Source organism: Cyrtonyx montezumae, unplaced genomic scaffold, assembly GCF_038088225.1.
Source record: "Cyrtonyx montezumae isolate F1298 unplaced genomic scaffold, pur_monq_1.0 scaffold_36, whole genome shotgun sequence".
Classification (NCBI taxonomy): Eukaryota; Metazoa; Chordata; class Aves; order Galliformes; family Odontophoridae; genus Cyrtonyx; species Cyrtonyx montezumae.
The window spans coordinates 5,670,551-5,684,254 of NW_027072041.1; the positions used below are offsets into that span (position 1 = coordinate 5,670,551).

General features: G+C 38.4%; 1 protein-coding gene across 6 annotated transcripts in view; it reads right to left on the bottom strand.

Moving 5' to 3' along the window:
- PRUNE2 (prune homolog 2 with BCH domain) overlaps positions 1-13,704 on the bottom strand; it is a 132,243-nt gene that overhangs the window by 30,502 nt on the left and 88,037 nt on the right. For 4 of the 6 annotated variants that reach the window (XM_065745523.1, XM_065745521.1, XM_065745522.1 and 1 more), the window contains exons 1-2: positions 13,021-13,536; positions 12,779-12,909 (exon numbers count right to left, since the gene is read on the bottom strand). In XM_065745523.1, coding sequence (XP_065601595.1) covers positions 12,779-12,909; positions 13,021-13,494 — 605 coding nt within the window. In that variant the 5' untranslated portion in view covers positions 13,495-13,536. Of the gene's footprint in view, positions 1-3,049; positions 3,138-12,778; positions 12,910-13,020; positions 13,587-13,704 lie in introns of those variants that run through there. The other 2 variants (XM_065745526.1, XM_065745525.1) reach the window with 2 other exon arrangements.

Consider the following 13,704-nt stretch of genomic DNA (forward strand, 5'->3'; position numbering starts at 1 on the left):
TTTTATTTTATTATTTATCCTTCTCCTATTTTCACTTAGAAAATTTCTACTTTTTCAGTACCTTAAACTTTGTTAATTTGTTCATTTCCTAGTTTTTATTCCTAAAAATTAGTTCAGTTCCTATTTCTAAGTCATTCAACACCCACATTCCCATTCTTCCTTCCTAATGCAACCATGACATCACAACTCATGATCCATATTATTGTAACTTAGAATTATCTTATCTGTGTTAGCAGATAAATTATCTATAAACATGCATGAAAACTAGCCAGTACTTTTTCCCTATCTTGGTCATGACTGACCTAAAGAAAAGGCACTAAAGATGGTGATGTTAAATTTCAGTCTCCCATAAAGCAGCAGTGGTCAGATAGCAGGGGAATGTTATGTCACAGGATAGAGAGTGGGAATTTTAACTGGTCAGATTAAAACTGAAACTAAAAGTTATCAATCAGAAGTGATAGGACAAGGGGAAATGGTTTTAAACTAAAAGAAGGGAGATTTAGATTCTATGTCAGGGGGAAATTTTTCACTGAGAGGATGGTGAGGCACTGGGAACAGGCTCCCTAAAGAAGCTGTGGATGCCTTACCCCTGAAGCCATACCAGGCCAGGCTTCATAGGGGCTTGAGCAACCTGACCTGGTGGGTGGCAGCCATGCTCACAGCTTGGGGCTTGTAACTTTAAGGTCCCTTCCAACCCAAGCCACTTTATAATTCTATGATTTGCAGCTTGGGAAAACAGAGGAAAAGTCCAGCCATGAGACAGAGAAGATATCTAACCAGGGCACATAAATTCTGTTAATGCAGTGAAAGCAGAAGAACCCAGCCCTGAAGCCTACTTGTACAGGCAGGACGTGCTTATAGCAGGGACACAGTCCAGCCCTGCAGCAGGTGGAACCAAAAGGGCATGTGCAACTGGAGACGGGAGAAGCAGAAAGACACCAGTTCTCATCAAAAGCACAACTCTGCTCACATTGAGTTGAAGAAGTCACAGAATCAGCAGAAAGATTAAAACCAATTGAAGTTTGGGGGATATGTGATTGTCAGATATTCCAAAAAGAAAGAGCAACAAGAAATGCCAGACTGAAAAAGTAACATACAGGATGTTGTGAGAAAATGGGTTTCCTCCTTTTCCCATAAGGCACTCCACATACGCTGCAAGTTTGGAGCTACAAAGGCAAGGCTAGCTGCATGCTATGCCTTTCCAGACAATGTGGCAAAGGCTGCTGTCCATCATGGACAGCCCTCCAGAGTTTGCTACCAGTGTTTTCTGCTAAGGAGACTCTTGTTCTTGTAGGATAGAGTCAATTTCCATCTGCTAGCATGAAATAAACCTGCCTAGTTTTCACAGCTGCAGTGGCTACAGAATCTACAGGACATGCTAAAAACTAATCTGTAATATCTGAGTTAATTCATAAAACTCCATAGCATTCAACCCACTTTTTACATCAGCCAAAGAAAAAAAATCAGGTGCACTAAGAAATCTGTCGAGCAGCTGGCCTCTCACAGCCATTCTGCAAGTCAATCTTGTGTTTTATTATAGCAGTACCATGTTTTCCTGGATATTTTTGCAGGGCCACACAGGAAGTGTCTCCAATATCAAGGACAGTATAGTGATACAAATAGCTTACAACTGCTGACAGATTCATACTCTAACATCCACAGTATTTCTTCATAGCTCTGAGTGATCCACATTTTAACTGAACAAAAGAACTGTGGCTCAAAGATCACTTTTCTTTTTACCTCTTTCTATATATGCAGTACAAGATGACAAATATTATTATTTTCTTAGCACTGTGGAATATCACGGTGATGCCATAAAAACAGAACAAACTACTTGCAGCAGGATCTGTGCTTTTTAAGCAGTGAATATATCCCAATGCCAGACTCATCTGTGATTATACAAACTTTATTACTGTCCAGATACACAAGACCAAATATTGGACAAACTCATCAAAGGTAGGAATAAATCAGATATTTTTGACCCTTGCACTCCCCTGTCATTCTAGAGGGAACACAGCAGCCTTGTAAAAAGGGTTTTGGAAGGATAACGACTTGAGCACGTTGTTTCCTCCCGCCCCCTGCAGCTGCCTTAATGCCTCCTGACAGCGCTGCTAGAGCTCTGGGCATTCTCTTTCTCAACATAGCTCTGTTTCCCAAGCATATTAATAAAGATGACATCTCTGCCTGCCCCTTGTTCTTTTAGAATGACTCCAGCTAAATACACCTGCCAACATTCGCTTCAGTGTTGAACCAAGTAGCTAATATTTAGACATTCTGTAAATTTTCAATGGCCATTATAATGGCCATCATCATCATTTGTTTCCTTATCACTTAAATCTGAAAATTATTTTCATTCCTTCATTACAGACAGAGATGCAAGTGACTGAATGGAGCCAAATCCAGCCCCCTTGATTGAATTTAAACAAAAACAGTGCCTGTATAAACCAACTTCTGCAGAAATGTTTTAGTCCTTTCACCAATGACACTATTACTGCATCCTTTATCGTGTAACCTCCAAAGATTAGAGACTGCGTTCCTTGCAAAAATACAAGGACTTTGCAAAAAAATTTAGAAATTGCATTTCAGCTGATAGCAATGAAAAGAAATGAAAACAATACCTCTGTCAAATAGTCTACATGAGAGATATTACAAACAATTACTACACTAGCAATTAAGCAGTCTAAAAAGCAAGTTATCCAGTGACAAAGACCAACATTCATTTTTTTTCCCACCATATCCTCAGAGCCAGGCAAACAAGCAGAAAATAATGTAAAGCGCTAGGTGATTGCACAGTGAAGTTTAGTGTCCTAATTACAAATACCATGCCTGCGCCCAGACAAAAGAAACCCCGTTGAACCGATGCAAGCTTCTCTCATGAAGAGCTGCAGTAGAATTAAAATGCAGCTGCCTGATTTTCAGTAATGAGGTCCGGGTTGCTTTGCATCCTGCTAACAAACATTTTCCCCTTTTCTGTCCAATGAAACTGGAACAATAGATACATTAATCAGAAAACCTGCATATCAGCCTCTCGGTATAAAGAGACGCTTACCTTCTAAAGACTTGAAGAGGCCTTTCTACAGGGAAAATTGTACAGATGGTTTATTGCTGCACTTCAGCATCCCTCTTTCTGTAGCAGTTTACTAGGAATACAGATCCTCCACCATTTTCTTGTCACGTGATTAGTGGTTCTGTTAAATAAGGGTGATCACCTGCCTCCAGATATCCTGCCGTATGAACCAGCTACATGGGGCTTTGGGCAAGGGAGCACTGAAATGAACACAGAACAGTGCTTTAGCTGCAGAAACAGCCTTTTTGTGTTCCCTGCGGAGCTTTGTCATAGCATCTCCAAACTTTACACCGCGAGTCAGCTGGCTGCAGTGAAAAGCTCCCTGCTGCTTCATTTCAGAGCCTGAGGAAAGCCCGCGATGAGAGATTGCATGACAAAAGTTCTTATGGATTCAACCCATCTCAGCCCTCATTTCTGTCTGCATCGATGATTATAGAGCACATGCATATTCAACATGCTTTACATAATTTCTTCAGTTTGCAATTCAGCTATGGAAATGCGTATGCAAATCTTTCTCTCTCTATTTTTTTTTAAGCACAATTCACAAACCTGGGTGAATACCAGCAACACAAAATCATATGCAAAGCAAGAAGCAATACTCATAGCTTGTGCTTTTCACTGCGTTTCTTAGGGGTCTGCTTCCCATTTAGCATAGTCCCACACCCTCCTGCGTGTAGACAAGCCAAATGTGGACTTTAAATCCTCTTTCTTAATAGTCCTGTGAATGAAATCAGAAAGGCAGCAGCCCCTAGGGCTGCTTAACCTTCAACTATTTGACCCCTCCTTGAGGATGACTTATATGAGAACTGGAGATGTTTCCACATCAGATTTCTAAGCCATAAGCACTCAAAAACAAAATCCTAACCTTACTTTGCAAATATATCTCCACGAACATCCACAGAACAGCAAAAATAAAAATTCAGTGCCTCCCACTTTGTTCTTCAATATATTAGTAATTCTATAGGAAAACATCTCCTGCTCTCCTGCAGATTTCCTGGTAAATCAGTCCTCACATGCCATTTTAAAGAATAATGGACCAACAGTGAAAACTATAAAAATAATCTCCAAAATTAAAATACACTTTCTAAAGAGGACACTGCAGTAGAAATGTGATCTTTGATGCTACTGCTACCTAACTAAATAAAATTCTCAAAGATAGGGATAATTTTTGGCACTTTTTCAATTGGATGATTTTTAATTTATTTTAAATCTCAAGAGTAGATCCCCAGAAGCTGCACAGGAAATAGAGCTATAAAGTACTTCTATACAACAGAAGTCATTAGCAGAATGAAATTGGGAAAGTGGTAGAATCTGCAGCTTTGACCCTGTGTGCTCAGAATGGCACAGATTGTCTTTGAGATTTTGAGTCTCTGTTGGGACCCACAATATTCACTGCAGTTCACTGTTGAAGACAATTCTACATCAACAGTGTTAAGTTTGAAGCTCTCTAACGCTGAAATTTTGTCACTTATTACATAGGTTAAAAATATACACTGTGAATTAGCTCAGATAAAAGTAGAGTTTTGAATAGCAGGGTAATTATTTAAGTGACAACAAAACCATACAACCAATATCTATGTCTTTTTGGTTTAAGACAGTGGATCTACCAGCTCCACCTCACAATTTAATAAAAGCTCAGGATCATAAGTGGGTAATAGAAAGTAGACTTTACTTTCTTTTTCCATCACTCCATTGTTGTCCTCTTAAAATATTAACAAGTTTTTAACATACTTGGCATTTTGTATGTAAATGTTAATGCTAGTTTTACAAAAATGGGATCATCACCATATTGGCTGCTGCTATTGTTCAACAGCTGGCTCTGCAATGGAAAACTGGGTTTTTAGTTTTAATTAATTTTCAACCTCCAGATGGTGATGGAAAATACTGTATCACCCCAAAATTGATAACCAAAAAGATGGTTGTCATGACTTCGTAGACCAAATCAAGTACAGGGAAAGAAATGGTGCTATAAAAATGCATGCATGAACAACATATGTTATTATTTCCATCAGTTAAAATAAAAGGTTAGTAGTGAGATTCACTGATATTACAATAGATTGTTATGATTTTTTTTTTTAAAAAGAAACCATTTTAATTTACAGCTACATTGTTGGAAATTTTTCTGCTCTGAATGTGTCCCAGTGATTCTTCTCTTTACACAGAAACAACGTTTTCACAAACGATAATGCATGACAATTAACTTCATATACATAATGTGTATTATTTCAGTGATGGTAATAATCCAATACATAACGCTATAAAATATATTAATCATATAGCTCCCATACAAAGTAGTAAGCTCTAACCTTGCAATTCTAAGAAATTAGCTCATCCTAATCAAAACTTTGGTTGAGTTTCAAATCTTCATTTTCTTTTTTAACAAGGCATTAAACTCTTATTTGCATGGACTTTCCTTACCAGTTTTTCTCCTTTCCCTGAATGCTTCTTTTTAACCTTTAAAGCATGCTCCTTGTGCTTAGTGAAATGTCACACATTGTACTGCCAAGCAAGAGATTTCAAACCCATCATCTTGCAGGTCAGCAGGAGTTGGAAGCATCAATGAAGCAGCATGCTTTGTTCCCAGAGTGCCTGGAATTGCTTTCTTGTGATTTTGGCCAACTAATAAACAGTGATAGAAGTGAAAGATGATAGTCCCAGTGGTATTACAAGGAGAAAAAAGAAATAGAAACATTCACAGAGAAGTAAAGGTTACTTTGCAGGATGTGGCCTCTTAAACTTAATGCAGATTTTCAGTTCTTCAGAATTTCTAAATATGGCAGCATGCTTTGATCATTAAAGCTAGGAGCAAACCTGGTCTCTCCAATTCATTACATTATCTTGGTCCTGGAGTGACAGACATTTTGAGGAAACACTGGAAAATACTAACAAAAATCCTTGCTCATCTAGAATTGAGGGGTTTTTTTTGTTGGGTTTTTTTTTTTTTTCATTTAACATGTTCTGCTCCAGCACTGTTTCAATTTTGTATTGGACACTGATCCTGGACTTGAGTCATTAATGTCTGCTGATATGCATTTGGCTAAAGATGGCAATCTCTCTGCAGAACTCTTAATAATCTTGGAACAGTCACAGGTTTTATTTTGACCATTAGCTGACCATAGGCAGTTGTAGAAATCAGCAGTACAGCAATGGTCAAAGAGCTATTTTGGATTGAGGCAGTGGAAGGAGTATCTTTGGTGATACTACAAAAGTGAACAGAAGAGACTGATTCCTGCTTCTTTGAAAATATGTTAGCTAGAACATACAGTAAGTTTGGGATTTTTGTTTTTTTAAATTTGTTTTGTTTTGTTTTGACTATTTTTAAAGTAGATATATTCTAATAGATCAAATAAAAATTGGCAGTCGTTCAAAAGAAATTCTTTGTCCTTTTGTTCAGTTTTGCCACCATCTTTCCCCAACATCTCCCCCAAACCTTCCAAACTTCAGTGCACTTATCTCTACCACTCTCACTATTTCTTAATCCTCAGCATTTCCCTCAGTTCTTTCTAACTTTTCCATCTGAAAAAAATGAAAATCCTTTCCTTTACAAAGATAAGAGTATGAATGATCTGTTATACACAGCCACAAACACAGGGTACGAAGTGTGCTGATACATAAAAGCTACCATGATATTCTCTCTCTGGCGCTCCAGTACTGCGTCATCACCTAGCTTCATATAGTTATGTAAGACATGCTGGCTTTCTATTAGGAACAAAATGACCTTCAGTTCATAAATTTTGTTGCTACCTCCAGTAGCAGCAGCAGTAAAATACATTATCTTTCTGTTGTGTTTAACTCAGCAGGAAGTTAAAGCATCACACAGCTATTCACTCACTCCTCAACCCATTGCTCTACAGAGGAACAGAGGAGAAAATAGAAAAGTAAAATCCATGTGTTGAAATAAAGACCACTTACTAAGTCAGAATAGGAAGAGAAAATATAATAATAATAACAGAATACACAAAACAACTGATGCATAATGCAATTGGTCACCGCTAACCGACTGATTCCAAGCTAATTCCTAGCAGCAGCTGTCCCCAACCAATTTCTCCCAATTTTTACACTTCTACACATTGTCACATGGCATGGGATATCCCTTTCATCAGTTTGGGTCATCCTGGTTCTGAACCCACCCAGCTCCTTGTTCACCTCCACACCTCCATGCTCCTCACCAACTGGGCAGCGTCAGAAACTGAAATCTTGGCATTTTGCAGCACTGCTCAGCAACTAAAACATTGGTGTGCTATCAACACTGTTTATCTCCTAAACAGAGAACACAGAATGATACCAGCCCAATGGACAGGACATGTGCACACCCAACCTTTATACAGTGCTCCATGAATTCTTCCTTTTTATATACAGTTGCATTTCACTGCTCAAATATGGAAAGCAATACAAAAAGCCATTTTCTTCCTGAAAAGATAGATATTAATAATGTGTTATAAGACCTTCTTGTAGAGTTTCACGAGGCCAAACAAAGCCTAGGTATTAATTATTTCTGGTGTTTGCTTATTACTGAGTCAGATTTACAACCTTTATTCAGTGTCCTAACAGTACCAAGTATCCACATCTCTTACTGTTGCTACTTTTATTTATTTATTTATTTTGCTGCAGCAGCAGCAAAAAAAAAAGGACAGAAGACAAGAACATTATCATCAGTCACAGGCATTCTTAAAATCCACTTGAACATCTTTGAAAGCTATTCTGTTTGACATTAGAATGAAGGAGGCAGTGATCTGTGGACACAAAGACTTCAATCTACTTCTTTATTTTCCTTATTTCTTTAAATTAACACCATCTCTGCTCCATTCCTTCATCCCTTAGGAAAGTTCCCAGGGGGATCTCATCCAATAATTTCCTTTGCATTTTGCCATGCTCATATTCCTCATATCACAAACTCAACAAAGACATTATTGCTACAGCTTAAATTGCTTCCATTCTTAACTTCCTCAGTGAGCTCCTCTGCACTGGTGAGCACCAGGTTCAGTAACATTTCACCTCTGGTTGGTGTAATTCCTGGACCAGGAAGTTATCCTAAATGAACTCATGAGTCTCTTGGATTGCTCGTAGCCAATGTTGCCTTCCTATCAGACATTCAGATGGCTGAAAATCCTCATCAAGATGAGAGCCAGTAAGTACAAAACATCTTGCAGTTGTAGCAAGAAGGCCTCATTCACAGGATCTCACTGATCAAGTGTCCTGTAGTAGACCCTGACCACCAAATGGCCTTTATTGGTCTGGTCCCTGATTTTTACCCATGAACTCACAGAGGCAGCTTTTTGCGATGTATCTACTTCATAACATAGAGGGAAACTCCCTCACCACTCTCTTCCTTCCCTGCTCTGAGTAGTTTGTAGTCCTTAATCATCATGCTCCAGCTGTGCAAATCAAAGCCTCTGTGAACACACAGCTGAGTATCTGTAGGGACATCTGCATGCGTCTGTTCCATTCTCTGCAAAGTCTGAAGCCAGCATCTAACTGACCAAAGATGTAAGCTTATAATAAGTTCATTGAAAATCAGCTCTAAGTCACATGAGAACCTGAGGGGGAAACTGCACTGTAAAGCAATCTCTATCTGTAAGAAACTCATAAAAAATAAATAATATAATGGTGAAAAGTACTCATTAGCGTTTGTACCTTATCAACACAAAACATCTAGTAACAACACGCAAAACCAAAGGAAAGCAGATTTTAAAGGTTCTCTGCTTTCATAAATACTTGTTAATGCAGATCCTGAATAACTATTTGCTTTTCTTTATTTCTCTGGGCTTCAGCTTCATTGTTGTTAAGTAGAATCACTGAATCATAGAATCACTGAGGTAGGAAAAGACCTTCAAGATCATATTTCCTCAATAACTATGTCTGTCAGTACAACACATAAAATGTTTCTTGAACAACTCCAGAGATGGTAACTCAACCACCTCCCTGAGCATACCATTCCAGCACTTGATCACTCTTTTGGAGAAGTATTTCCTAACATGCAACCTGAGTGTCCAGTAGTGCAAGTTTAGGACATTCCCTAGTTCTATCACTAGTTACATGGGAGAACAGGCTTACCACCACGTTGCCACAACCTTCCTCCAGGGCATTGTTGAGACCTGTAAGATCTCCCCTTAGCCTCCTCTTCTCCAGAGTAAATGACTCCAGTTCTCAGCCACTCCTCACAAGACTTGTGCTCCAAACCCCTCACCAGCTGTTACCCTTCTCTGAACATACTCCAGGGCGTCAGTGTCTTTCTTGCAGTGAGGGGCCCAAAACTAAACACAGTACTCGAGGTGCAGCCTCACCTGAGCTGAGTACAAAGGGATGATCACCTCCCTGCCCCTACTGGCAGCACTATTTCTGATAGAAACCAGGATGACATTGGCCTTCTTGGCCTCCTGAGCACACTGTTGGCTCATGTTCAGCCAAGTGTCAAACAACACCCCAATGTCTGCTTCTTCTACAGTCTTCCAGCCACTCTGCCCCAAGCCTGTAGCCTTGCTTGGGCTTGCTGTGGCCAAAGTGCAGGACCCGGTACTTGGTCTTGTTGAAATTCATCCCATTGGTCTCAGCACAGTGATTCAGTTTGTCCACATCCCTCCCTAGGGTGTTTCTACCCCCCTGGAAACTGACACTGCATATTTAATGAGGGTGTGCTCAATCCCACTGTTCAGTTCATCAGTAAAGATATTAAACAGGACAGGCCCCAGTACTGCAAAACAGGGGTACAGAAACAGCCACTGCTGCCCACGGAAAGTGTACTTGTTATGCACAACAGCCATTATTGGTTCAGATAAGAATAAATCCTACAGTGGGAATTTCCAAGGTTTCTACACCAAGAATCACTGCATCCCTTTCCTTCCAGTATGCACTGCATTCCACCATGCATTTAAGTGAAAACTAAATTTAGTGATTTACAGAAAACATTCTTATGTTATTTTATGGATTGGAATTTAATTCAGGAATCAGTTGAAAAGAACATACTAAGACATAAGAATAAGTAATATTCTACATCTGAAATATGAGTGAATGCAAACCGCTATCGCGTACAAGATTCAAGTTTTCACTTTCAAGGCTTATTGAAATTCCTAAACAATAGTAGAGTACTTCACAAAATGGATACAATTTGTGAATCATAGCAAGGAGAAGTAAAAAAATACCTATTTATCCATTGCCATAGAGATTATTTTTCTTGTATCGGTATAAGTGTGAAAATCAGGGCTTTTTTTGAGGGATCTTACAGGGTATTTTCATGTTTCAAAATCTTAACTCCATTGTGCTAATTTATAAAAGTAATTTAAAAGCAGACACCTGGAACAGTTTTGTTTCCTCTCTAGAACATTACCATCACTGGCATGTAAGTACGGCAGCTCAAACCCCAGGATGCTGCCTGCATGTAATTAGTCAGTGTGACTTAAGCAGGGTCAGCATCTGGCTGCTTTTAAATTAAAATGGTTTTTGTGGGAGACAAAGGATTTGGTAGCTGATTTGCTCATATGAGATTTGAAAGCCTACATGTAGCTAACATTTCTAAATAATTCCTACTCTTTCCTTTTCTATTTAGTGTTTTTTGAGAGCAGAGGTGATAAGTATTTTTTGATGTAAAGGTTTTCACTAGAAATTATTTGAGAAAAAGAAATTAAAAAAATTGAAAAAATACAAAAATAAAATAAATAAATAAAAATGAACTTCCTGTGAAATCCAACAAAGCTAATGGTGAGAAAGGCTTCCCAGATCATGCAAGAGCCAATGAATGTAGTTTTTGTACATACAGAAATCCCAATTCTCACACTAATGTGGATTCAAAATTGCTGCTTAGTTGCTTTGCTTTTTCCAGATTTCTCTTTTGTAGAGAGTTGCAATATTTCAGCTTTTCCTTCTAGAATGTAAGATAGAAATTTGATGGACTGGTTACAACAAAAATGTGCTAACTACTTTTACTTCTGATGATTTCAAGGTTAAGCACTCAGCATTTAGTTTACTTCAGAGAGTATAGAACTCAGTGGCACCTACCTCCTGCCACTCTTTCTGAAGATTTGTTTCTTTCTTGAGGACAGTAAATGCTAACCTGCAGCATTAAAAGTTGACACCACTCCATAGTGGCAATTTCAGCCAGGGACAGAGCAGTATGTAAAGCATACAACTCAAAATACTGTCAGTTAAAACAACCTAAGATGCTAAAGTTTAAACCCACAAGAAATACTGTTACTTTTCAGAGTTTCTAAGACTGAAATTATGTTTAGAATGCAACAAGCACCTATTCTATATTAAAAACAGCTCAGCTATTACAGTGTCTGGTCTTGTGCTACCTAACATGCTCTGAAAAATATGTGACAATATTTAGAGGGAAGATATTTTAATAATTCTGGGGGAAGATAAGTGACAGCTACTGAGCTCTTCAATCTGGAAATGTTAACAGGCTGTGAACTGCTATGTTTGGGTTAATAAAAAGCAATGCTTTTCTATCAGAGACAATTATTTGTATTATCTGTTATCAAGATCACAAACAGGCCTGCCATCTTTAAGGGAAAAAGTGCCTATTGCTAAAATTATCCAATTGTTAGTAAAAATACAAGAAAAAAAGCATTTAAAATAAATTGGAGGTCAGAACTCTATAACAGAAGTTGTGGATGTAATGTGTATTTTATACTGAAGTGCTTAGGAAAAATTGGAATTAAGAACCCATCTTATTTTTGACAAAAAACAGTATGTTACCACATTTCATACCGAACACATTATTTTGGGTTAGTGCAGCTGAACAGAGAAACAAGTATGAAGAAATAACATCCCTCTTTTCTACTGGAAAGTTTCTTTTGCTGCTCACAAGATTTTCACTATAGAAACACTACACTAAGTTCCCTTCTGTAAAATTGCAAGCCTGACACTTGCATATGCCCAGGAGAAGTGAAGCCAGACTTGCACATTTGTATCTCTATCCTAGTGCACTGGATCAATTAAAACCTCATGCTTGTAAAAGATAAGAAGACAACAAGAGAAGCACTAAAAAAGTCCAGTAAGTGGAGTCCAGAGGTCGTCTCTTTCTCCATCTGGTGAAAGCCAATAATGCTGTCAAAACAGAGGTTGCATATTCACCTGAAGGAAGATGTAAATACACTACAACTGTCTCGACCACCAAGCCAGACTGCACAGAAAAAAATGCTGCTCAGATCTGATTAGAATTTGGAAATAACTATAAAGATAGCAATTTTCTATCATTCTTTACTTTCCTATAAAAGCAGTTATCTTCTTCTTACCCTAGGTGTCTACTGCTTCCCATCTTCATTGAACACATTTATCCACAAGGCAGAAATAGTATTTCACTTCAGTACCTCCATAATCTCATCAATGGCATTGTGCTGCATTTGGATAGGCAAAACCATCAGTACCTGTCCCAGGAGATACCCTGGCCACATCTGTTTCAGACTTCAATACAGATTATGAAGTCTTTTTAACTTTTCCAAAGACAGGTCTTTTTCTGCAAGAAAGTGGATTTATAATCTTCCAGCATTACAAAAGAGTCTTAATTTGCTTCATATTCAAGCAACCAAGAATCAAGACCACGTTTTGACACAGTAGAAGTGATATCTAGTGATACTTAAATCACATAAATAAAATGAGTACTTCAGACTTGAAAGTCCTGACATCTCTTAATGATTTCATAGAATTTAATAACTTTGGTAACTAGTGAACAGAAGACTTTCAAAAAGAAATACATAGGGTTTTTTCTCTTACCCTGATTTCTCACTCAGTTTTCCTTCACTGCTGAGAAGTACTGTCTCTTCCTTCAGTTCTTGCTCTGTTGCTGTGTTATTCCCAAACTTCTGCTGATAATTTGTTTTCCCTGCGTCATTACCATCATCCACCTGCAACACAAAAGCATGTGTTCTTGTAATGTCCAAACTGTCATCCTCCGTAGACAAAACATCCAAGGAAGAGCAGCTCTTGTGTTCAAATGGTTTTGGAAAAGTTTATACCTGAAATTCTGCTTGAGTGTCAAGAGCCGATTCCTGCACTACAGTGGTTTCTGGTACTTTGCCAGAATGTCCAGAGTCAAATTTTGCCATCTCTGACTCAGGAGAAACTTCCACAGATGATACATCACTGACTTCATTTTGGCCCAATATAATCCAGTCCTCATCTTGCCCAAATCTTTCTTCTGATCCCCTTTCATCCTCCAGTTTTTGGGGAACAACAGAAGAGTTTTTCTCATCTAAGTTCCATACAGCCCCACAAGCAGACTGGTCTGACCTTTCATTTACAATGGAAATTGACTGAAAGGTATCCAATGACCCTGGTGAAAAGTCTTCATTAGATTCTGTTTTTTCAGGTACATCAGCCTCTTGAAACACAAAATCACTTTCCCTTGCTGAAGGCGTATTTTCTTCCTCCGTAACAATGATGTAATCCACCTCTACTGAAGTCGGATCTCTGTGCACCTGCATCCTCATATTCTTCTTACTCACTGTACTTTCCAGTTCAGGGCTCTCAGAAGAATTTCTTGGCTTATTCTCCCTTCTACGCTGGGAATTAGTGCCAGCTTCTAAAAAAACAAACAAATTATTCTTAGTCTTTGAATTATGATTTTAGTCACCATGATTTTTTTTAATCAGCACCGTGAGCTAAAGCTCCTTTCAGTTTTCTTTAACAGTCTCTGTTAA